The 24,764-nt window shown below is 42.0% G+C and overlaps 1 protein-coding gene across 4 annotated transcripts in view; it reads right to left on the reverse strand.

Moving 5' to 3' along the window:
* The window catches only part of ROBO1 (roundabout guidance receptor 1), a 345,972-nt gene that overhangs the window by 261,157 nt on the left and 60,051 nt on the right, over positions 1–24,764 (reverse strand). For all 4 annotated transcript variants that reach the window (XM_040423239.1, XM_040423237.1, XM_040423238.1 and 1 more), the window contains exon 2: positions 3,156–3,482. In XM_040423239.1, the coding sequence (XP_040279173.1) occupies positions 3,156–3,482 (327 nt within the window). The remainder of the gene's footprint in view (positions 1–3,155; positions 3,483–24,764) is intronic.

Genomic DNA, 24,764 nt, shown 5'->3' on the forward strand with positions numbered 1-24,764 from the left:
AAAGACCGGTAGGGACCTGGGAGGCGGCAGCATTAGGTGTTATTTTGTTTTCTTATGCCATTGTAAAAAATAAATGTGTCTGGAAAACCACACAGTGTAATTCACCAGCCATAAAACTCAAATTCTCTAAAAAGACAAAAGCATAAAAGTTCAAATACTGACCACAGAAATTAAGGCCAAGCGGTCAGGGCATTTCGCCACTATAAACTATTAAGTGTACGCTTAACTATTAAATCACAGATATTCTTCTGTTTAGGCCCTAGCAATGAATGCAGTGAAATATGTTTTATGTCGTAACACAGATAACAACCCTAAAGAGTTATTGATATAATAAACCCAAGAATAACATTGTCGGCCGGCTAAGACACACACAGACCCCTCTATCAGTGTAACGACACACCACTGCTAATTTGAGAACATAATCAGTTCAAGTTTCAATTTAATGTTCTCATCTACTGGTGTTTTTGTAGTCTGATTATGTAACATAAATCACGCTTGGAAAGAACTAAATTAAAAAAAAAAATAATAATCTAGAAAACTACTGTCTTGCTTATTTAAGATATAAAATATATACACCATTTCATGAATTAAGGACCGAGTCCAGCTTTTGCATTTGTGGATTATGCCAATAGTCCAGTTTGGCTTGGCTCGTGAGAAAGTCATAGTTATTATATCAACCTATTAAATTCACTTGACAGTTTCTAAATGTGTAAATGGCTTCTGTTCCAAGCCATCCTGATAAGATTACAGTGAAAGGGTGGATGGAAAGTTTTACAGACACTGAGGAGCTTTCCTATTCCCAGATGATCAGCAAAGTCAAGCCTTCTCTGACCACTCAACCTCAAGGTGAAGTAGCTGTGAGAGTTGTGATCACACATGAAAATTTCCTATGGTTTTTCTGTAACTTTCAAGATCCTGTAATGTTACTGTCACATTACTCTGTGTAGGATCAACATATCTTCATCCCTGGTGAATTGGTGACCTCCCTTAAGCTGAAGGTACTTTCAAATTAGTAATGCAATAGGTGTCAGTGAAGGTTAACAAACTGTTTCCATCAACAACTATTTAATACCTGCTCTCTACCGGCATACTTCTCTCAGCAGCTAAAGAGAGTAATCTACGCGTGTTGGTGGATAAATATCTTCTCAACTAGAAGGCCCTAGGGATAGAAAGTAGTTCATATGAATGTTAGGGTACTTTCACACTTGCGGCAGGGGATTTTGGCAGGCAGTTCCGGAAATCTGGACGCAAACGGATGCATTTGTGAGACAGATCCGGATGCGGATAAGTCTCACAAATGCATTGCAATACCGGATCAGTCTTTCCGGTTATCAGCCGGAAAAACGGATCCGGTATTTAATTTTTTAAATAATTTTTAAAAGGTCTGCGCATGCGCAGTCCGCAAAACCGAATCCGTTTTCTGGAACACTTGGGGCCGGATCTGGCTTTAATGCATTTCAATGGAAATTAATGCTGGATTTGGCATGTGTTCAGGATTTTTGGCCGGAGAGAAAACTGCAGCATGCTGCGGTATTTTCTCCGGCCAAAAAACAGAAGAGGGACTGAACTGATGCATCCTTAATGGAATGCTCTCCATTCAGAATGCATTAGGATAAAACTGATCAGTTTTTATTCCTGTATTGAGCCCCTAGGATGGAACTCAATACCGGAAAACAAAAACGCTAGTGTGAAAGTACCCTTAGAGGACATGATTAGAACTGGAGTCTTCCTAAGGCTAGGGTTCAATAGAAACTTGTATGGCATATTAGGACCCAACATCTGTCATGAACTCAGTAGAGGATAGTGGCATTGAGCTTGGGAATTGACCACTACGGCAAAAGTCCACCTCCCCCCCCCCTCCCTCTGGAAGACAATGGAAATTTTGTAACATTCTTGGTGGATTTACATCATACAATTGTATACACGTTGCATCCTGTTTCTTCAGACCAGCTGCACAAGTTTATTCCTTCCCTAGTCTTAAAGATAACTGGGTATGTAGTTAATATCTACAAACAAATCTTCTCAGGCATTTGAGCAAAATTACTACTCAACTATTCTATGTGTGCACAGAGCCCTGGGGGATGTTTAGGCGGCAGCCACAGCCGACACTAAGCACAAGCGGATCCCCTTAAAGAGAGTCGGTCACCCCGACTTTGGACTATTACCTACAGTAATACATGAGTAGTACTGCAGATAACGTAAAAAAAAAAATATATATATATATATATATTTTTTTTTTTTTTTTTTTTTTTTTTTCTACTTCCCCCAGTTCCCCCGTCAGCACTTAAAGCTGCACTGAAATACACAGTTCAGACTGCTGCACTGTTGTAACATAATGGAAAAGACTCATGTACATGCACAGCAGTCCTGACAATGTATTTCAATGCAGCTCTGAGCGTTGACAGCGGAGAACCAAGAGGCAGTAGGAAGATGAAAAACAGTGATCTGGGCTTCATATCTCATGTAATACTCATGTATAAAGCCTGTTTTACACCAGGTGATTGTTGGGCCAATCATCGCTAATGAGCGTTCACATGCTATGGAGGTGATCGCTGCATGTAATACTGTAGCAGCAGTCTACTCCGCTAGCGAGCAGGCAATTGCTTTCTTCCCGACAATCGCCTGCAGAATCAGCCTTTACTGTAGGCATTGGTCCAAAATCATGGTGTCAGACTCTCTTCAAAATTTATCAATGGGTTGCCATTAGTTGTTGACACTTGTGGGGCCTTCTGGCTAAAGGGTTTAGGGAAAGGTTGTGGAGACCTTTTCTTTTTTGGAGAGGGTTTACGATAGACCACATCCCTGCACACTTTGTATTACAATTCACATAACTTTGTTCTTATGCTTATATCTCCAACTTTAAATTAATAAGGTGGCAACCCAATATATGTACTTAATAATATTCCTGTTTTAAGCCAATTAAAAATGGTTCTGTAAAACTCTTTATTATGAGTAATATTCACTTTCCTTTAGCATCGTATGACATACAACGGGCACAGGAAAATTGCATTTTCAATTTGTCAATAAAAATGAGAACCTTTTTTCCCCATCTCCAGCCTAAAAAGTCACCATCCTACACAGAAAGAATTTAGATAAGAGTGATCAATAAAAAATAAAGTCTTGAAGGAACTGAAAACTCATATATATTCACTTACTGGCTACTTCAAGAGACGCATTGTGGCTGACTGCTTCTCCCAAGTAATTCCGTGCAACACAGACATAGACCCCTTCATCCGGTCTGCTTTTGCGTCCATGGACAATGCGTAAAAAAAATAGAGATCCAGTCGGCAGTAACATTCGATGAGAGCGTGGGTCATCTTTATCAGTTTCCACCCTTTCACCTCCTTTATACCACTCAATTGATGGAGCTGGACGGCCTTCTGCCTTACAGTTTAGTGTCGCAGGTTCACCTTTTGAGACTATAAGATCTGACGGATGTTCCACAATACGAGGCGGGAAATCTTCTTGGCGAAGACGTGAGCCTACAAAGGAAAGCAGACATTTAACATTTTTTTATAGGTAACAACTCTAAAATTGCAAAAGATAGCATTGCAATCCCTGTGCTCCAATTGCCCTGAAAATTGATGTATAACAGTCTCTAGGCTTTTTTATTTTTTATTGTATCTCTCTCTTTCTATTGTCACATGCTCCAATTTCACTGAAAGAAAAACTCACTCTACGTTCTAGTCAGAAATCAGTGCAAGAGCTCCTCTTTCTATATCTTCTGCCTTAGAATATGAATCACTATCTCACACTTCCCAGAATTGTGTGAACATTTCAGTATGTGTGTCAATATCAAGCATCTGAGGATAGACAAAGATTGTAGGCTAAAAGAGAATGGAAAATATGACAAACAAAAAGGGTGGGACCTGTCGAGAATCTGTTGAATGGTAACACAGTCAAGATCAAGGTCAAAACACAAGTCGAGCTTCCAAGAAGAAAACAATATTAAATAAAGTTTCCCCTCGAGGGTGTACCAATAAGGGGCTCAGGGGTAGCAAGTACACCCAAGCCCTGGCACCTTACATGATCCAAAATACTTGCTACATAAGGGGTCATCAATATTGTAAAAGGAACATGGTTGATGGGGGCCTTGTTAACAGATCTTGCACTGGGGTCTAGGAGCTTCTAGCTAAGGCTACTTTCAGACTGGTGTTTTGGCTTTCCGTTTGTGAGATCCGTTCAGGGCTCTCATAAACGGTCCAAAACAGATCAGTTTTGCCCTAATGCATTCTAAATAGATAAGGATCCACTCAGAATGCATCAGTTGGCCTCCAATCCGTCTCCATTCTGCTTTGGAGGCAGACACCAAAACTCTGCTTGCAGCCTGACGATGCAGAGGCAAACGGATCCATCCTGACACACAATGTAAGTCAATGGGGACGGATCCGTTTTCACTGACACAATGCTAAACGGCCCCCCCCCCCCCCCCCCCATTGACTTTTAATGGTGTTCAAGATGGATCCGTTTGGCCAATGTTAAAGATAACACAAACGGATCAGTTTTGAATAGATGCATGCTGTTGTATTATCGGTGCGGATCCGTCTGTGCAGATCCATGCCGGATCCGCACCAAACGCGAGTGTGAAAGTAGCCCAAGCCTGTGACCTCCTCACTGTCTCAGGAAATAAGCAAACAAGATAATGTAACAAGTACAGCATTTCCATTAATGACAATCTGTAATATGACCTCAAATTCCAAACCTTGGAAAAGTGGTGAAAATGAAAAGGATCTAAAATTCCCATGATTGGCAGATACTCCACATTAGCAGGAATGTCAGTGACATAGTTCCCTAAGGGATTTAATGACCTTGACGAGTGAATTATAATCTTCCCCTTTATGTAAAAGTTATTAAAAAAAATTCTAAATGCATTTGAGTCACGATGTTTAAGACCTATTAAATGTGCATTTTGCTGAACAAGAGACCATCTATTACCGGAATATTATATAAATCCTGCAATCAACACCAATCCTATCATTTTCTTGTCAAACATGCAACGCACTGAAGAACATTTGTCAAGTTTAAAAACTCTGCACCCATCAATTATCAGAGGTATCTTGCTTTTGGACCCATCATTTAATACGTTTCACGCATCCTTTGAGAAAATATTCTTTACATTTGTGTTTTAAGATGAGACTGGGAAGTTAGTTCTTTTTTTGTATTTTTATCAAAGTGATACAGATTTGCAGGCTAGACAGTTCCCTCTTGGTAAATAATACATAGTAATCTATATGGCTAAGTCCTTTTCTTTCCTTGCACGTATATGATGGATTGAATTTCTTCCCAGCAATAATAAGTGACAAGGTGTGTCATATTTACTAGACGATAAGAAGATGTAACCAGAAAAGGAGAAATGCCTCCAGCCAAAACACAGGAAACGCAGATCCAGACACTTAAAAAAAAAGCACCTGTCACCCGGAGAGGTCATCAATAGGATATTCAGAAAGGGCACACTTCTGTCTAATTTGGGTGTTGCATTGAAAGACTAGTTGAAAGAGGAGGACATCTGACCAGGGCAGAAACGTGAGTATAGACATAGGAGGTGTGGCAGGAGCCCACATGGGGGAATCATATTTGCTGGCATGTAAGTTCATGTTAAGCAGCCAGTGTGGACCCACTGTGTCACTTGAACAGATTTATTGTGGGGCTACTCCTAACCATTTAACCCCTACACTTGGATCTGGACTTTGCTGCAGGGGAACTACCAGGCTTCTACCTCTCAGAGAAGTCTCTGTTTAAGTGACTGCTGACCCATGGGGTACTGTAGTTTGTGACAGTCTGGCAGGCAGCGAAGGGTCACTATGGAGATCAGGCAGAGGTCATGTCAGGCAGCAAAGGGTCAAATCCAAAAAACTGCCAGAAGTAGGTACACAGGCAGACAAACATATAACAGCACACATAAATCACACAAATCTACCTCTCTGGTCCAGACATCACCACCTTACTATCAAGAATTCCACAATGTCTATCTTCTATATCATCCTTCTTCGCCTCTCGCTTTCTAAAACTTAACATGGATAAGACAGAATTTATAATCTTTCCCCCATCTTGTTCAACCCCCTCAACAGACCTATCTATCATGATCAATGGCTGCACACTCTCCCCGGTCAACAAAGTCCGCTGCCTTGGAGTGACCTTGGATTCTGCACTTTCCTTCCGACCACAAATCCAAGCTCTTTCCACCACCTGCCGCCCCCAACTCAAAAACATCTCCCGCATCCGTGCTTTCCTTAACTTTGAATCTGCGAAAATTCTTGTACATGCCCTCATTATCTCCCTCCTAGACTACTGCAACATTCTCCTCTGTGACCTTCCATCTAGCACTCTCGTACCCCTCCAATCTATCCTCAACTCTGCTGCCCGACTAATCCACCTCTCACCCTGTTACTCCTCTGCCTCTCCCCTCTGCCAATCCCTTCACTGGCTTCCCATTGCCCAGCGAATTCACTTCAAAAGTACTAACAAATACATACAAGGCTGTCCATAACCTGTCCCCTCCCTACATCTCTGAGCTACTTTCCCGATACATCCCCACACGCACTCTCCGATCCTCACAAGACCTCCTTCTCTCCTCTCCTCTCCTCTTATCGCCTCTTCCCACAATCGACTCCAAGATTTCTCCCGTGCATCCCCCATACTCTGGAACTCGCTACCCCAACATATCAGACTCTCACCTACATTGGAATCCTTCAAAAGAAACCTGAAAACCCACCTCTTCAGACAAGCCTACAACCAGTGACCCTGCTGCCTCTATACCGCCATGACCAACTTAACTCGCACCTACTCTGTCCTTCTCCCATACCATGTAGATTGTAAGCCCTCACGGGCAGGGCCCTCTCTCTTTCTGTACCAGTTTGTAACTTGTCTTGTTTATGATTAGTGCAATTGTCTGTATTATGTATGTGCACCGCTTATCATATGTGCAGCGCTATAGAATGAATGGCGCTTTAATAATAAATAATAATAATAATAATAATAATAAATGAAAAAAATGGTTTCGGCACTGAAATTGTAGTCCAATAAAAACTTCTTCTTTATTACAACTTATGTACATCAGCAGACACAACTACGAAGCATGCGGTAATCATTGACGCGTTTCGGACAGACTAAGGACAGAATGTCCGAAACCAGTCAATGATTACCACAGGCTTCGTAGTTGTGTCTGCTGATGTACATAAGTTGTAATAAAGAAGAAGTTTTTATTGGACTACAACTTCAGTGCCGAAACCATTTTTTTCATTTATTTCTGCTATACTGGGACACACCTAAAGGTTTCTGGACACACGGGAGAACAAAGGCCAAGGAGGTGAGCTGGATAATACTACTATACATATAAACAGCATACCTTTGCAGGACACTAGCCAACTGGAACTTATTGCTCAGACACCTTCCCATGGGAGAAGGTGCCTCAAGTGTCTATGGGTAAACAGTCAAAGGCTGGAGAAGATTAGGGTGTCTGCTGGCCCTTTCAGAGCCTGGGGGTGTGCACATGTGCCCTATGGGCATAGAGAAGCAATGGTGGTAGAAAGCGGGTCAAAGTGAAGTTACTCCAGCGGCCTGACGGGAAGAAGGAGGGAAAGACGTGGGGGTCTGGACCTCTGGCATGAAGGAGCTGGAGAGCTAGTGAGTAGCGCTGTAACAGTTTATTTAGTATATAGTCTATGTTTAATTACATAGTTTTTTGGCAGACAGGCAGGGTGATGGGCAGCGATAGGGCACATGTATAAAGTCAGAGACTGGGGTAGTGATATGGGGCAGACTGAAAGCCTCTGTATGTTACACACAGGTGTCTTCAGCGCTCAGTCAAACGCTGAAGACTGAAGACAGATTCTCCTTAGTAACCCTGTGAAGGCTTTGCTGAGAAGGCTCTTTACATCTCGTTTTCTGTAACAAACATTTCTAGAAACATTTACCCTAATGAAGTATATTATAAATATATTAAAAATGTTTAACATTCCTGTCCCTATATTAAATTAAAAATGAACTGAAACGACAGCTACACTTTACATCATACTCCAGTTGCTATACAATTGGAGAGTTCAGGGGTTTCGAGTATTAGAGACCTCATCTTCATTTGTCTATCATCTGCATATCCAGCTGGAAAGTTGGTGGCACTTATTTATTGCAATTAATGCCGCAGATTAGGTGATACTCCTCATAATTAGCTCTCTCTTTAATTGGACTATTTCTGAAAGATGTTGCAGCTGCACAATAACAATCAGTAACTGGTGTTCTGCCTATCGAGAGCACATATCTCTTACAGCAGCATCCAAAGTGTCATGTCTGCAGGGCTGCCAACAGCTGAATTGAAATTTGGGACAAAATAGATCATATTGTCACAGTGTATGCCCAGAAAATGATGCTGAAAATCAGGACAGAAGATTAGCTATGTAGATTACTTCTTGGGAGGGGGGGGGGGGGGGAGCGTTTGCTGGAATAAATAATACATACTATTCATGTATTTAAACATGAAGATTATTCAAATAAAGCTGTGTTAAAATTAAATCAAGGATATCAACTAACATTTCAGATACCGAAAGATAGAAATCTAAAGTTAATTTCTATAAATTAAAGGGGGGGTCCTAAAATTTGTGATCAATGAGCATCCAACTACTGGGATCCCTACCCCATCAAGAAACCTACCCCAAAAAAGGCCAGCATCCGCCACTGGGATCCCTACCCCATCAAGAAACCTACCCCAAGAAGGCCAGCATCTAACTACTGGGATACCTACCCCACATAGAAACTTACCCCAAGAAGGCCAGCATCCAACCACTGGGGTCCCTACCCCACCAAGAAACCTACCCAAGAAGGCCAGCATCCAACTACTGGGATAACTACCCCACCAAGAAACCTACCCCAAGAAGGCCTTAGTCTTTTTATTTTGGCAGGGAAGTGGCTACATATTAGGGTGGATTCACATGTGGTGTAATTTTATACAATGGACAAATTTACAGCATAATCTGCATGTCATTCATGCTCATATGGATGAAGATTTCACCCTCAGCAACAAATCGGGTAAGCGCCAGAGCCTCTTCACCCCAAGTGCCAAGTGAATGTGGTTGAGCTGCAATACCAAGAACAACCACTATCCAATGGTTGGCACTTTGCTTGGCAACCTTCAAGGAGGTTACTGTTAGGGCTGCAGTAAACGATTATTTAAGTAATCGAGTATTCTATTGATTATTTTTTACGATTAATCGAGTAATCTAATAGGAAAAACTTTTTTAAAATAACGTATTGCTTTATAAAAATGTCCCCCTTTCCCAGTGCCTCTTATACCATACACCATGTCCCCACTCCCCCAGTGCCATCAGATCAGTAGCCCCTCCATGCCATGTCCCCCAGTGCCCCCATGATGGCACTGCCATCAGCCCCTCCATCCATATTGCCATGATGTCCCCCTTCCCCAGTGCCTTCATGCCATCTACCATGTCCCCCATTCCCCCAGTGTCATCAGATCAGCAGCCCCTCCATGCCATGTCCCCCAGTGCCCCCATGATGGCACTGCCATCAGCCCCTCCATCCAGATTGCCATGTCCCCCTTCCCCAGTGCCTCCATGCCATCCAGCAAGTCCCCCACTCCCCCAGATCAGCCACTCCATGTGCCAAACCACAGATGCCCCTATTAACCCCTCTCCCCCGCCAATAACGTTATACATGCCAAATCACAGGTGCCCCTCGCCAACAACTTTATACATGCCAAATCTCAGGTGCCCCCATTTTCCCCAGCCAATGCCAAATCATAAGTGCCCCCATTTCCCCATACCAAATCACAGGTGCCCCCATTTCCCATGCCAAATGACAGGTGCCACCATTTCCGACCCCCCCCCCCCCCCGCCTCTGGTAACTTCATACTTACCTTTTAGTGCAGAGTGTACCGACACAGAGTCCGCAGGAGACGAGTCTTCCTCCCAGCATGTACTGGGGACCTGCACGCTGACGATGTGTGAACGCAAGGTCCTGCAGTGCGGTGCCGACGGGAGGCCACGGAGCGGCGAGTGAGAAGCTTCACTCACGCTCCGTGGTCATGTGATTTAAACGAATCCTCGATGCAGAAAGACTGCATTGGGGATTTTTTTGCCTCGATTACATCAATTAAAATCGATGAATCATTTCAGCCATAGTTACGGTGCTCACCGAAGCACCACAACCTCCTCAAACAGCTGATCAGTACGGGCCAACACAGCTATCTTGGTCATCAATATCAAACACCCAGAAAACCCCTTTAAGCAAAGTCAGTTTCAAATGTAATGCATTTGTACGGGCTGTAAAAGCATCAAGTAGCATAAAAACTTCCAAAGGTCTAGACAACGTGTGCTGGATTATGTGAAATAGACACATAAAAGGAGAAGGAGCCGTGATCTTCATTTATTCATATTTGGGTAGCATCATACATATTTATTATGACGTTTCTCCGCACAGAAGGGAAGCCCTTGGCCTTGAGAAGATTATGTGCTAAAAGGCAGAAAGAGTAACATTCGTCTTCTGTCCTTATGATTTTATTTTCAATCACGAGATGTGAAATATAATCAAAAGCAGACAAAGAAACAAATGGCAACAGAGAGAAAAAAAATATAATTTCCCACACAATAAACGCAAGGAAAGCTGTCGACGAAATGAACAACATCTGTCTGATTGAGAAGAGTGATGAATGAAGAGTTCCTGCTGATTGAGTGGAGAGCTCGGGGACTTGAATGAGAATCATCGAGGATAATATTCCTAACAACCAGAAGTTTAGACAATGCTGCAACATAACAATCAAGGTTCATGTCATACAAGGCAGCAGAAATGTTCCTTTCTTTCATGGCTGGTAATATTCAGAAAACAATGAATACAGCATTTTACCAACTAATCTAATTCAGTGAGGGAAGTAGGTTTAGTTACGAGATCGATCATATAATACTGGCTACAGGTGGCATCATGGCTGTCATACATGCATGTCAAGCACGCATAAGTTCTCATGCTTGGCGAATAAACTACTGCCAGACTGGCGATGAGTAAACTTTGATAATTGAAGAGGATCGGGCATGCTGAAACCTAACTCAATTCTGTGACAACCCCACCCATGCTAGCATTCTCTGTGTAAGTGTGTAAACAGACAGCTGTCAGTCACTGATGTTTGTACACGGGGATGTGTTATCAATGATTGATAGCATTCTCTGTGTAAGTGTGTATACAGAGATAGCTGTCAGTCACTGATAGCTGTACATGGGGAGGTGTTATCAGTGATTGATAGCATGGTCTGTGTAAGTGTGTATACAGAGATAGCTGTCAGTCACTGATGTTTGTACACGGGGAGGTGTTATGAATGATTGATAGCATTCTCTGTGTAAGTGTGTATACAGAGATATCTGTCAGTCACTGATAGCTGTACACGAGGTGGTCTTATCAGTGATTGATAGCATGGTCTGTGTAAGTGTGTATACAGAGATAGCTGTCAGTCACTGATGTTTGTACACAGGGAGATGTTATCAGTGATGGCATTTTCTGTGTAAGTGTGTATACAGAGATAGCTGTCAGTAACTGATTGCTGTACACGGGGAGGTGTTATCAGTGATTGACAGCATTCTCTGGGCAGCAATTTTACACATGCAGATCATTGCTCACAAGCGTTCGTATAAACGCTTGTTATCGATGATTTGTCCGAACCTCAGCCACTGTAATATGGGCCTAAGACTTTCTATTAGAGTCACCAACCAAACAAATTTACTGTCCGATTTGAAATCTAATTTTTCCAAGGTGTGTAGAAAGTGTCTGTCTATAGTGCATGAGTTTTTATGTCAGAAAGTAGCCCTTGGAAGGTAATGTTTCTCCTAGCAGATATCTTGTTGGTATGGGGAATTTTACTGGCAATGCCTCCTGGGAAAAATTCAGCAAATTAGCTCAACTGTAGAAGGAAGAAGACTGTCTCTCTTGTGACACCTATAGGTAGCTACACTGTAAGTCAATGTCTCATCAAAGATCCTTGAAGCATACAAAATACGGATCCACACCAGAGACAGCTATCTACAGGCAGCACTGTTTTGGAGTGCTTACACTAACTGGGTCTCCACAAAAAGAACCAGTACCTTCTAAAAGCTACTTTTTGATGCAAAGAAATAAAATACGTAAGTGAATAATAATACAAATTATATATGAAATAGCAATATTAAAATAAATTCTATTAAACGCATTCAAATTAATATATTCATAAAAGTAAGGTTAAATTCTACTTATGATGAGAAGTTTAAGGTAATAGAACACTTTTAGAAGAGCTACAGAAAACTCATGGAGGACCTCCTGAGAAGTCTTGAAGCCCCAAAAGTAAAAGGAACATTTTTTTCCTTTTACAATAATCAGTCATCGCCAATGTTCTGGATTATTGGAATTTTACCATGCTTGAATGTGCACCCTGAGCTGACAGATGACATTTCATGAGGGTCTTTTCTATAAATACGTAAGCAGCTGCATCGCAGGCTTTTGTCTGGCAGGGAGAGATGCACGTTGAAGGACTAACGGCTTGGATTTAATAAACCCCTTCCTAGTTTGCACAAATTCCTGGTGCCCATTGATAACAGGTTTGTAATAGTACCTTGAACACCAGGATATGACACTCAATCCCCTCACACACCATCCAGCCTCCCCTGCCCAGTGCAAGCGGCGGCGCCCTTGACTGTGTTATCTGGCACATGCAGGAGATATCTCAACTATTGTATGAATGAAAGCCCAGTTCAGAGCTGTACTTCCTCAAAATGTCCAGATATCATGAAACCATTTGGCCAGCCATTCGCTTCCCTCTGTTCTTCACGACTTAGGAGCGAACATAGAAATTGTACCAGCAGGTAAAAAAATAACCGTGGTCGTATTATTATATACAGAGCCATATAAAGGATCCGGATCATACAGAGACACCTATGGATTACTAAGTATAGAGTTTGTCCTGTACCTCCATGTGCATCATCTTTCATATGGATCCATACAAAGGTGTTTGTTTGTTTTTTTCGTAATATTTTAATATGTTAACTGTGTGAAACAATGTTGCAAATTCAATTTATATCAGTAAACTGAAACAATGTTTACACTTGTCTGTATCAGTATGAATAATCTTGCCTACGGCACTATTTTTTCCATCAAAACAATAGACACCACGGTGGACACCATTATAAGTCAGCCGATGGCCACAGCCATATGTAATCTGTGCCGTGGAAGCATCGCTGAGTTTTTACAGAATCCATGATGCCGGTGTAAACAGAACCCCTATAATTCTGGATCAAAGATCTCCTCGACTAGAAGTGGCACTATAAGCAGTTCCTACAACACAAACAAGTCTTGAAAGCCATGTGAACGTTCCTTGAAGGTAGAGGGATTTCTCTGGGATTAATTATGTGCAGTTAGGCCTGTAGGCACGCAGCTGCTGTGTGCCGTTACCCAATGGACTTACTAAATGTTTTATGCTAGCCTATACACTGACATCGGTAGAATAATATGGTTTTCTATATAACCGGCAGATGAACATAATAATTAAACTACTTAGATACAAGTTGTCGAAGGGACTTTGGAAAAAAAACACCTTCATCTCCAACAAGATACATCACTGAACTGCCAAAATGTAGTAATTAGAGAGGAGTGAAATTATTCTACAGGAATCAAATTGATCACACATTTCTCTACATTTGGTGAATCCAAAACTTTAGCGATTCGTCTGCCATGAAATCTATCAAACAGGCAGCCATCATTTGGCAGATGACAAGACAGAGAAGAAAGCATCTGCCACCAAAAAGGTTTCATTCTTGGACTGTGTTTTGGAGCTGGGATGATGCATTATGTGATTTTCTCTGCACTGACGGACACACGTGAATTGCCCCTTAGCCTTTAATGGATAAGTCTTCACTCCGGGGGCCATCTTGGACACCACCAGGAAGGGAACATCGTTTGTCTGAGTGAGCCCTTAGGACTTACTGCAGAGAGGACAGTCGATCATTGAGAGGAAACCAGTACTATAGATCATGCCTGAAAGTTTGCGACCCTTTACAGATTTTGCAGTGGGACCCAAGACCTTCAAGTTACAAAGCACAAGTGTTATTAACAAAACAGGTTCTCGACAGACAAGAGTGTGGAAATCCATTAATGTCACACCCTAACTGAGTCTTCTGTAACAGATCATGAATATCTGGAAACAGCTAGAAAGGATTTATTTGGGAGACATTCCCTATAGAACAATTACATTTATATTTTTAATTTTAATATGAAATGCCTACAGTCCTCACCACAAATAAGGCTGCATTCACACCTAAAAACGCTATTCAGATGTACACTGCAATGAGTAGGACTCATCTTTCCGTTCCTGTTTTGGGACAGAATAGTGTGGAAGGTGGTTGTGCTATTCTGTCCAGAGAAAAATATTGAAAGGGAGAGGAAATACGGTCAAACAAGAGTCCAAAGATGAATCCGTTGCACTCAGTTTAACCCATTAAAGTCAATCACAGTGTAAATCTAATTAACGTTTTCAGGTAATCCGATGCATATCCCCAATGACAAGCTTTGCAGAGGGCTAAAACGCAGAGTCAATGCAGGCTTATTTTGGAACTGATTTTTAATGAAGAGAAAATTGCACTATATTTCACCCCCCCATCAATTTGACCCCCAGATGTTTGAATGATGCAGATGTGTCCATCCATAAAGGAAATGTGCCAGCAAAAATGTTATTCGACAGTTAAAACTAGATAGCAACATATATCTCTTTTTTTCTAATCTGTTTTTATTTTCTGATTTTCTGATTTTTTTAATTCTATTTCCAGAACATAATTCTGGGGGCGGCCATCTTGCCTGAGCTGTACTGAACAGCATTTACAAAGCATTAAGAATATTGCTTTACGGCAGCCACCATGGGCCATATACACTATGGTCTGGAGCATCTCTAGGCATGCTCTGTGACCTGTGCAGAGGTCATTGTACAAGAAAAGAATAGATAAGATTTGACAATCACCTATTGTGAATGGAGGATCTTATGTTATCTATACACATAGATGCTGTCATTACAGGCAGGATTAGAATGACAGATAAGCAGGTAACTGCAGTAAAGTGATCTGTACAGACCAAGAAGTGGTGCCTATTATTAGGCTTAGTGTCCAGTCAGAAAACGGGAGGATTTTAATGTTTTTTTTTTTTTTGTTTAAATATAGATATTGACATGGAAAATTAAAAAAATGATAAAAAATTCTTTAAAAATATGTTAAACATAAAAATGTGATTTAAACAATAGGCAATTTTTTGTACCTGTAACGTTTTGTGAATTAGAATCCCGATTTCTCGCAATTGAAATGCAATATAATCACAACATGCTAGCAAAACCATCAACGGGCCTCAATACACATTACAACCACTAGGTGGCCTGAAAAATATATGACATAGACATCTCCAGGCAGTATATCAAAATTATGTTCTTTTTTTATTGTTTGTTTGTCTCACACATCTGATGATCTTGCACCACACAGCCCAGCATAGTAAGGAAGGATGCATCTGTATGTCAGACAATTCTTAAGTTTTAGAAGTTGCAGCACTATGCAAAAGAAAATAAGTTTTTACTCTTTTTTTTTTCAATTTTCAAAAACTTTTCATGTACAACTTCAGTCTCTTGCCCCTCCTGCTCCTCATTAGCTTTTATATCCATAGTACTGCACAAAGAGAAGTGTGCACCAGCCGCCGTAAACTGCCATCACAGATTTGATGTTCTTGTAACACTTTATATTGGTTTCTTAGGATCATCGGAAGGAAAGACAGAAGTTCCTAAAAATAAACACTTTCAAGAGGCTGTGGAGCCTGGACGGCTTCCAAATGGCAGAAGGTACATTATTAGGAAGACGTATGCCTCCTGCCCAGGAAAATATCTCCCGCACTTCCCTGGGTTTACATTTACTGTCTGGTGCTAGTTGCAGGACGTAATTTAGTGTGGTCGGTATAGTAGATAAAACACTCAGAAAGAGATATGACACATCACCACCGACCAGAACCACTCCGCTGTGGGGTGATCAAGTCACTCACTTATGTCCTAGGTGCAAAAAAGATATCCAGGGATTTTATTTTAAGTAGTACATCCAGATGTATCTCATACTGACAGTGAACATACGAAGCACTTTAAACATTATATAAGGGAACTGCATTATCAGCAATTCTCCAATAAGTATCTATTAGCAGTATAATAAAGGAATGGAGTAGCCACGAGGAACTCAACTTCCCCACTACTGCCCCCCATATTAGCTTTGTGTTATATATTTGCAGCGAGACCCTGAGGAGCTAATGCAGAAGATGGGAGTGGTAGTGGCTCTGATAAGGTGTTGCTTCCTGGGGATTGCTTCCTGGGGATTGGTGCAGTACAAATTACATTTGAAGAATGAGGCCAGAAGTGAACGTATAACAATCTGATTTTACCAAGTATAACTTCAGGTACATTCAATAGCAGCAGACTCAAAGTGCAGTTTTTGGCACCACTAAAGAAGATATGGTGGCAGGTTGGATGGCTGCAACTTGTGAGTGTAGATGTCCACTATCAGTTCTAGACTTTAGCTTTAACTGGTCTAGTAGTAGTCTTTGGTGATGGGTGTCTGAGACGTAGTCCCTCACCTTACAGCAGAGTCTGGAATGCGGTTTTCAGCTGTTCATACTACTGTCTTGTCTCTCAAGTGTTTGATTGAGGCTGAATTATGTTGATCTCTCTGGAGAATCTCTTACAGGAGCAGGAGCTCAGCAGTATGTTTCCTCTCCTCGCCAAGGCTGCTCTGGAACTCCACCTCCTGGCAGGAAGCAGGATCAGCCCAATCCTACCAGGAGGGGAGAAATGGTGGTTAGCCCTGTTCCTGCCAACATTACCTCTCTGACTGCTATTTATGGTCAAAAACATGAAATACATAACTAATAAAACAATTTGCAGATACCCCCAGGTCTGGGGTACCGCACACTGTGAATGTACTTTGGTGAATCGAGTCTGCCCATAAGTCGTAGATACTATAACGACAGCTAGTAAACTCTGTTAATACATACTAATCAAAGAATTGCTAATAAAGGGATAAACTGCTGCCAGGCATCTCAGCTGGCAGCTTATCTCCTGTGAAAACAATTGCAACGGACATGTTGAAATCCAACCACTTGATCCTTCTATCGCCTGATATCTGCCACTGATGGAGACTCAGGAGGTGCACATGCACGGCAGACATAGGTGGGTATAGAGTTTAGCAGGAAATGGGTGGGGCTTCATGGGAAAGGGGCAAGGCAAAAGATGTCCCATTTTGCACCAAAATGTTGGCGCAATTCTGGCAAAAAAAAAATCTGTTGGTGCAATTCTGGCCAAACAAATTAAAATCTGTAAGCCAAATCAATAGTTGGTATATGGAGTCATAGAAAAGGGTCTATCCCTGAACTACATGTATCATTCGGCCTGAGCCTCTGTAATAAATTTGATGCAGGTCTAGACAGATGGTCTGAGCTTATCTCATCTACAGGGTTAGTAAATCTGGGCCACAGTTTGCTTGGATTTAGTACAAATGCACTAATGTATACAAGATCCTGCACCGATAGACACATTTCTTGAGAACTCAATCCAAAATTATATTTTATCCTTGGTATGACCCACGGTGAGAAGACAAAACAAGCATGCGAACTGACAAAGCTTTAAAACGCCGTCTACAAGGCTTTTTACTGTCACCATTTTATTAGGAGATTAAATGAACTCACTCTAAACCCTCATTACAGGATGTGAAACAAGAAAATGGGGAAAATCCATTGTGACTCATCCCTGAGATCTCCTCTCAAGCCAAGACGAGTGACAAGGTGGGGAGGAGCGCTGGGGAGCAATTAAAGGCATCTTTTCTTAGCATCCTTCAGATGGGAAGCCTCACACGGGACTCTGGTTTGCTGTGCTGTTCAATACTTTCCACCTAAGCAAAGCGCAAATCAATGGTCATTCTCATGTTTATCTGACAACTCTGTGAAATTGCATCCTGATCTGAATTGGGGCAGATTTGTGCCTGTTTAACGTCTCAGTATCATAGAAGTGTATGACATTTTCTTTACTATTTGGATCCCCTGTTGATGAAATTTGATTCATTTTTCTACCTGAATATCGAACAGATAGGCACAAAGCCTGTGCATAGCAGACGGTCGGACCTGTTAATGCCGTCCACAGCAGAGCCATAGAATTTATAGCAAGCACAAATAACAACAGTCGCGTCAATGGATTAGAAGACCACAGTAATGGAGAAGACATAAAGAATGCTGATTTACCACCCCCCTTGTTAAAACATGCCTGTCTATACAGTGCGCTTAGCCGCCAGGCTCCATGGCCCCTTCTCCATTCTTTCTTCTGGATAATCCCCTTGATTACCTGGTACTTATTCCTGCTTTACCTCTTTTACACCTTAAAGGGATTTTCTCACAAAAGTGTTTAATCACATGTCAGTAGGTTTTAATCTTAAAGGGGTTGTCTCCTGAGTAATGGTCATGAAGACATGGTCTAACAAAAGGCACGTGTCAATGTCTGAAAATTTGGCAAGGACCACAACCTCCAATCAGTGAGACCATCAAAAGTTGACAAGCATGTCTATCATTAGGATAAGCCATCAGTATCAGATTGCTGAGGGTCAGACTCTCAACCCCCCCGATGATCGGCTGTGTGGTACTTAGTAGACCTGGTGAAGCTTCCCGGGTCCCCACTGGTCTCTCCTTCCTGTTCCCTATTCAACATTCAGTCAATGCCCAGAGATTCCTGCTCAGCCAATCACTGCCCATAGCATTGATCCACCTCAATCAGCGATTGGCTGAGCAGGCATTTCCCGTGAGCTAAGCGGTACAAGGAAGTAGAGACTAGTGTAATGCTCGATAAGCATTGGAATGGGAGCAGCAGGGAATCAGTGAGTGCGAGTATCCCTTTGGAGCCATTTTTAAAGAATCTTGCCCCTTGGACAACCCCTTTAAGATTTCATTTTCTAGCATTATGCTTATGCAGGAACAGAAAGAGATGGAGCAGCTGAATATAGGGGTGCATTCCCATGACCGGATGTATTTTGTGGTCCGCAAAAAGCAGATCCGCAAAAAATACGGGTAACGTCTGTGTGACGTCCGTGTTGCATCAGTTTTTTTTGCGGACGTACTGTAACAATTGAGACACAGTAAAGGGAGTTGTATGGGACGGCAGGTATTTTCCTCCCAGTGTGTGCTGATGGACTGATTAGCGGCCAGGTGGGGTCAAACACTGGACTGGACTCATGTGCCGATCCGGGTTTTGACAACACCTAGCTGCCTTTAAAAGACAGCTGGGTTCAGCAGAAAGGATCTCTGTATTGGGATCTGAGGCTTGTGCTGGGCTTGGAGGTCTGAGACCCCTGTGAGGGGAAACAGAACGCCTAAAGCCTGTTCATGGACTCTTTGAGGCAGAACTGCCAGCTGGGTGTAAACTAACACCAAAACTAAAAAGGTGACTTTTTGTGTTGAATGTGACTTTTTGTTTATGAACTTGCCAAGAGTGTGAATAAACACTGAACGGTTTGATTTAAAAACTGGTTGGTGCCTCTATACTGCGTCCGCTTAATACTGCGTCCGCTTATCCAGTCTACCAGAGCGAATCCCCACACAATGCACAATGGAGAAGAGTAGGACTTGTTCTATCTTTTTTGCGGGTCTGCGCAACGGACATATGGATGCGGACATTTTTTGCGTCCCCATTGAAATGAATGGTTCCGCAGCCGATCTGCAAAAAAATGGGATGGCGAAACAAAAATACAGTCTTGGAAATGGGGCCCAAGTCAGAGTTCTCATCCAGAACATTATATCTTCGATATCTAATTATCCCGGACGAAGGCTGATGCTTCCTAATTAACATATTACTTAAAATTCACCCAAAAAAATAGTGGAAAATGGGTCCTCCAAATATAGTCATTATTAGCGATCTCATTATTCTTGTGAAAGGACATGAAGATCATTACGACCATACATGTTAATTTCATGCAGAACGCAGGCTGCAAACAATGGCCTCTTGGCGTTAATAGCTCCCAAATAAAACTGTCAGAGCTATTTGCTTTCGGCGGTACGGCCAAATCCGGGAAACAAGTGAAGGAGCTACTGACAGTAAGCTGATTCAGGTTCAGAGGTCTATTAACTCTTAGGAGCGCCTCATGTACAAACACTGGGGCTTTGTAGGCACAGTCAACATCTGTCTCACTATTAATTAGAACCTTTAGCCCGGCTGATGACAGGCCTTTCCTAACTCTCCTAGCCCGAGAAGCAAATGATAGTAATTAGTCTCTGCCTTCTCAGCGACTTTGTGTCTATATGTTTTACCTGTAAAAATAGTTCATGCACAGAGGACAATTAGCGGCAACTGTTTTATAGAAGGGTAGTTCCCAGTTCTAACGCCAACGGTCACTAAAATGTGAGAATTCATCTTTATATGGAGCTGGTATGCATCGTCTTATGAGGACTGGCCGTACATTGCATGGGCCCGGAGCAGGTCATTCTTGTGCTTCACCCTTCTGATATGATATACTGTCACATAGTCTACAAATAAGTGTCCAAATAACGGTGTCCTCCACTGGCCATAAAATACCTCCATAATGTTGCCTGAAGGCTGCTGACACTATACGTTGCAAAAATAATACTGCACAGTGCCCAAGTAACAGTGCCATCATACAACCCTCAAATGCCATATATGTTCCTTATAGTACCAAGGTATATGTGATACCCTTGTGCAACCACCTAACAGGGTCGTCCCTTGAAAAAATATACTATATTTTTTAAACCATGACCTGGATCTGAATATTTTTGTAATTCAAATTTTACATAGCCACTGAGTTATTCAATAAAATGCATCTGTATTGGCGCCTGATTTTCGTTCCTTTCTTTATTTCTCTGTCCATGTCAATAACAGTGCTGAGGTGGACGCACATGCTCAGTTCCCTCCTTCAACTGCCACAAGCTGGATATTCTGATATCAGCTATGATAGTTACAGAGAGAGAGCTGTTGCAGAAAATGAACTGTGATATGGAAAGAGCTGCAGAAGAAAACACATGCCCCCTGAGCTGTGATAGGGAGAGAACTGCAGCAGAAAGCACATGCCCCCTCTGCTGTGATAGGGAGAGAACTGCAGCAGAAAGCACATGCCCCCTCTGCTGTGATAGGGAGAGAACTGCAGCAGAAAGCACATGCCCCCTGAGCTGTGATAGGGAGAGAACTGCAGCAGAAAGCACATGCCCCCTGAGCTGTGATAGGGAGAGAGCTGCAGAAGAAAGGGCAAACCCATGAGCTGTAATAGAGAGAGAAGAGCAGCAGAAAGGACACATACCCTGAGCTGCAGCAGAAAGGACATGCTCCCTGAGCCGTCATCTTGAAATAAATCTAGCAGAGCAACTGGAGATCAACCAGATTTATGTGAGGTATAGGGCTGGTTCTAGGTTTGCTAGAAAGAGATTGTCATGTACTATATGATTGATTTCCCTTTTTCACAACAATGATGGGATAACCCCTTTAAGAAACAGACCTTTAAGGCCAGCCAAGTCTTTAAATGTTTTAAGCTGTTATGACGCGGCCAGATGTTCGGGCTGTGTGAGCGCCAGTGGGCGATAAAACATCCATCGTTCCTCCTTCTATTGTTTATACAGAGAGATGTGCTTCCGATAATCCGGCATCTGATGAAAGATGCCCAGCAGCCAATGAATTAGCTTTTGCTTGTTCATCGGCAGCTCGATCATACGAGCCAATAACCGTGAATGAGAGTTTCTGATAATTTGCAAAAAGATTTGTGGTCCAATAGGCCCTTACATCATAATTTCCACATTGTGTGACTTTTATCTCTATGACGCTACCTTTCCTGCAAAATGCATGCAGGAAACTCAATTCTTTTTTTCTACACTGGTGCAAATTAGTGATGTGGTAACTGGAAATGACCAGATAAAAAAAAAAGGATGGGATTTCCATCTTATAATGTTCAAGCTTGATCCTGCCTGGCATGCCAAAGAGGCCTCCTCTTCAGTATGTATTATAAAAGGATGATTAAGTTTTTCTATGAGCGAGTCTACAATGTCATACTGTGACAGCGATGGCCCCTGTACTAATGATAGCATATTTATTATTCCAATCCATATGTAAAAAGAGCGGTGATATGCTAATTATTCTTGTAGTTATGACTAAGTCACAACCAAATGTTCTTATAATGAAACATATGGCTCCAGAGAAGGAGGAGCTAATGGTAACGGAGTGACGGTACAAAGTTCTGTGAACATACAGCGTTACACTCATTCATCCTTTGTTAACACATTATCCGCATCAACATTAAATGTAATATTCATTCATACAGAAGCTGATTTAGAAACACTAATTTATGATACTTAAATTAAGATTTTGGTGCAATGAGGGCGTCACCATTGCTCTTGTTGCAACCAAGCTCCACTTCTATCTGTGGGCAGACTCCCAGGACCTGTTTAGCACATATTCATCATCATCACTGTGATAGGTCATTGTGGCCCCCTTCCCGATTCCATACTGCATTTGTCCTGAGTGCCACTGTTCCCATGGCTACCACTGCCCCTACCACCACCACTACCACCACTGTGCCACTATCACCAATACAGCTATGCACTGGGGCCTCCACCTGAACCTCCTTTTCACTGGAGTCCAAATCCTGACTGTTTTCATACAACTCAAGACCATCTTAAGTATCTTTCATAGCACATGGGTTTGTTGTTGCCTCTTGTTAGGAAAAATGAAGTCACCCTACCTGGAAAGGTCTTTTATGCCAGAAATGATGCAAGTAAAAGGCTTATCTGGGCCAACAAGGAGGAGGAGGAGAAGGAGGAAGGCACTAGTCCCTGGCAAAAAGGCATGGTGTCAGACTCAAAGGTGACATCAATATCATCCTGCTGTGACCAAGAGGAGGCATGAGCCATACAATCCACAATGTCATCTCCTTTGTACTCAATAAAAGTGTATTGCCTACAGGAAGCGGGGAGAATTGTGGCCTGCTGCTACTACTACTGGTTGGAATACTGACTAGTGTTGCTACTGTTGTTTGCACTACTACAGCCACTCACAATCTCACTTCCAAAGGCATGGGTCTTTTGTTTTACACTCTGGTTGTTTACCAGGCATTTTATTATGAGGCCTCTAAATTAATAGTCTTAAGGTTGCCACAGATCATCAAGCAGACATGTAAGTGATTTTTTTGTAATAGATAGAGGCACAATTAAACATTCCTCCCCTTCTATGAACACACTGCACACTGGTATTGACAATTTACAATGTTATATTAATCCAATATGTTGAATTTAATGGGAATAATAATGCAATAGTATAATGTGTTGAAATTATCTGGCATATTAACACAATAGTATAATGTGTTGGATTTAACGGATGCATTAAATAAAGGCTGGCTGATGAAAAAATAATGTTTCCGCAGGCATTGCAGGATTCTAGCTATTGTGGTGTGAGGCCATCCACTTGTAGCAGCGGCCCTCAGTATAAAACAAATACACACAGAACTCTGAGTGACCCTATGCTTTCCCTGTCCGATAAAACCTGACTTATTCCCCTACTGATTCAATCTGCCTTACTAAATATGTCCCTCTGTCAGTACAACACCCTAAGAATACTGGCTTGTGTCTGTAATTGCTTTTTGCCAGACACATCCAAACACATGTTACAAGCTGTGCTCAGAATAGCGTCTGTGGTTTCTGAGCGAGCCCACAGACTCAAGGATCTGCTAAAATTCTACCCCCCGATTATCAGCCTCTGAGCCAATCAGGGCAAGCCTTTCCCCCTCCCAGGGTCATGTGATCCCTCCATCTTCATCCTCGCTGCCCAGTTTCCCAGTAATTTTCAAAGTAAAATGGCACAGGCGCGACTCGACCGAAGCGAATCACCAAAACTTCAGATTAATTTGGTAGCAGATTTTTTGTGAAATTTGTAATGAATCTGATCAGTTCATAACCGATTTGCTCATGCCTACTGGAAATCTTCTCCAATAGGGCTTCAATAGGGTATTTTTTTTACTTCTTTTTTGGAAGCAGAGGGTGAAATGATTAAGCCCTGAAATTGTGCTTCCGGAACTTTTAATATTTTTTTAACAGAATAAATTCTGCTACCAAAGAAACTGTAACCCCAAAAAAGGATGACGGCTCGCTCCTGTTGGATATAAATGGTCCTATCTTCTATATGTATGCATACACCCACTGTGAAACGTAAACACTGGGCAGACTTGTCAGACCGGCTGTACACAACAGGCAGTGCTGGTATTCCAGGAGAAGAACAGAATGTAAAGTAACACAGTGGACGCCTAAAATATTCCAACATTAATTGGTGGAGATGCATAACGGTCTCCAAAGAAGGTTTGCCTCTCACAGATGGATGCAATGTCCCTCCCCACATCTCAAAGATCTCACTGCTTGTTAATTAGCTTTTTCTAATCCCCTTTACCCCACTAAAAGCAGGACTAAGCAATACGGCGTCTATAGAAAGATGGTCACTTAGGTTAGGTTAAACCGGATCGCTTGACAAAGGCATCTTTAAACCATTCAATGTGAAAAAAAAAAAATGAAGAAAAATCCAACCTTTTATCCACCACTGGCTTTTAAACTAATTAAAATGCACAGGACCGTACTCATATTACCGGCCCGCTGTTCTTCTCCCGACTAAAGAGCCCAAGACTATGCACTGAAAGCTGTGAACTGAACAATTGCTGAAATGTAGGCTTACTAAAAGAAACTGTATAAATATTCTTCCCTCCTTCAAAAAGAAAGTCCTA

The sequence above is a fragment of the Bufo bufo genome, chromosome 3, assembly GCF_905171765.1.
Source record: "Bufo bufo chromosome 3, aBufBuf1.1, whole genome shotgun sequence".
NCBI classification, from domain to species: domain Eukaryota; kingdom Metazoa; phylum Chordata; class Amphibia; order Anura; family Bufonidae; genus Bufo; species Bufo bufo.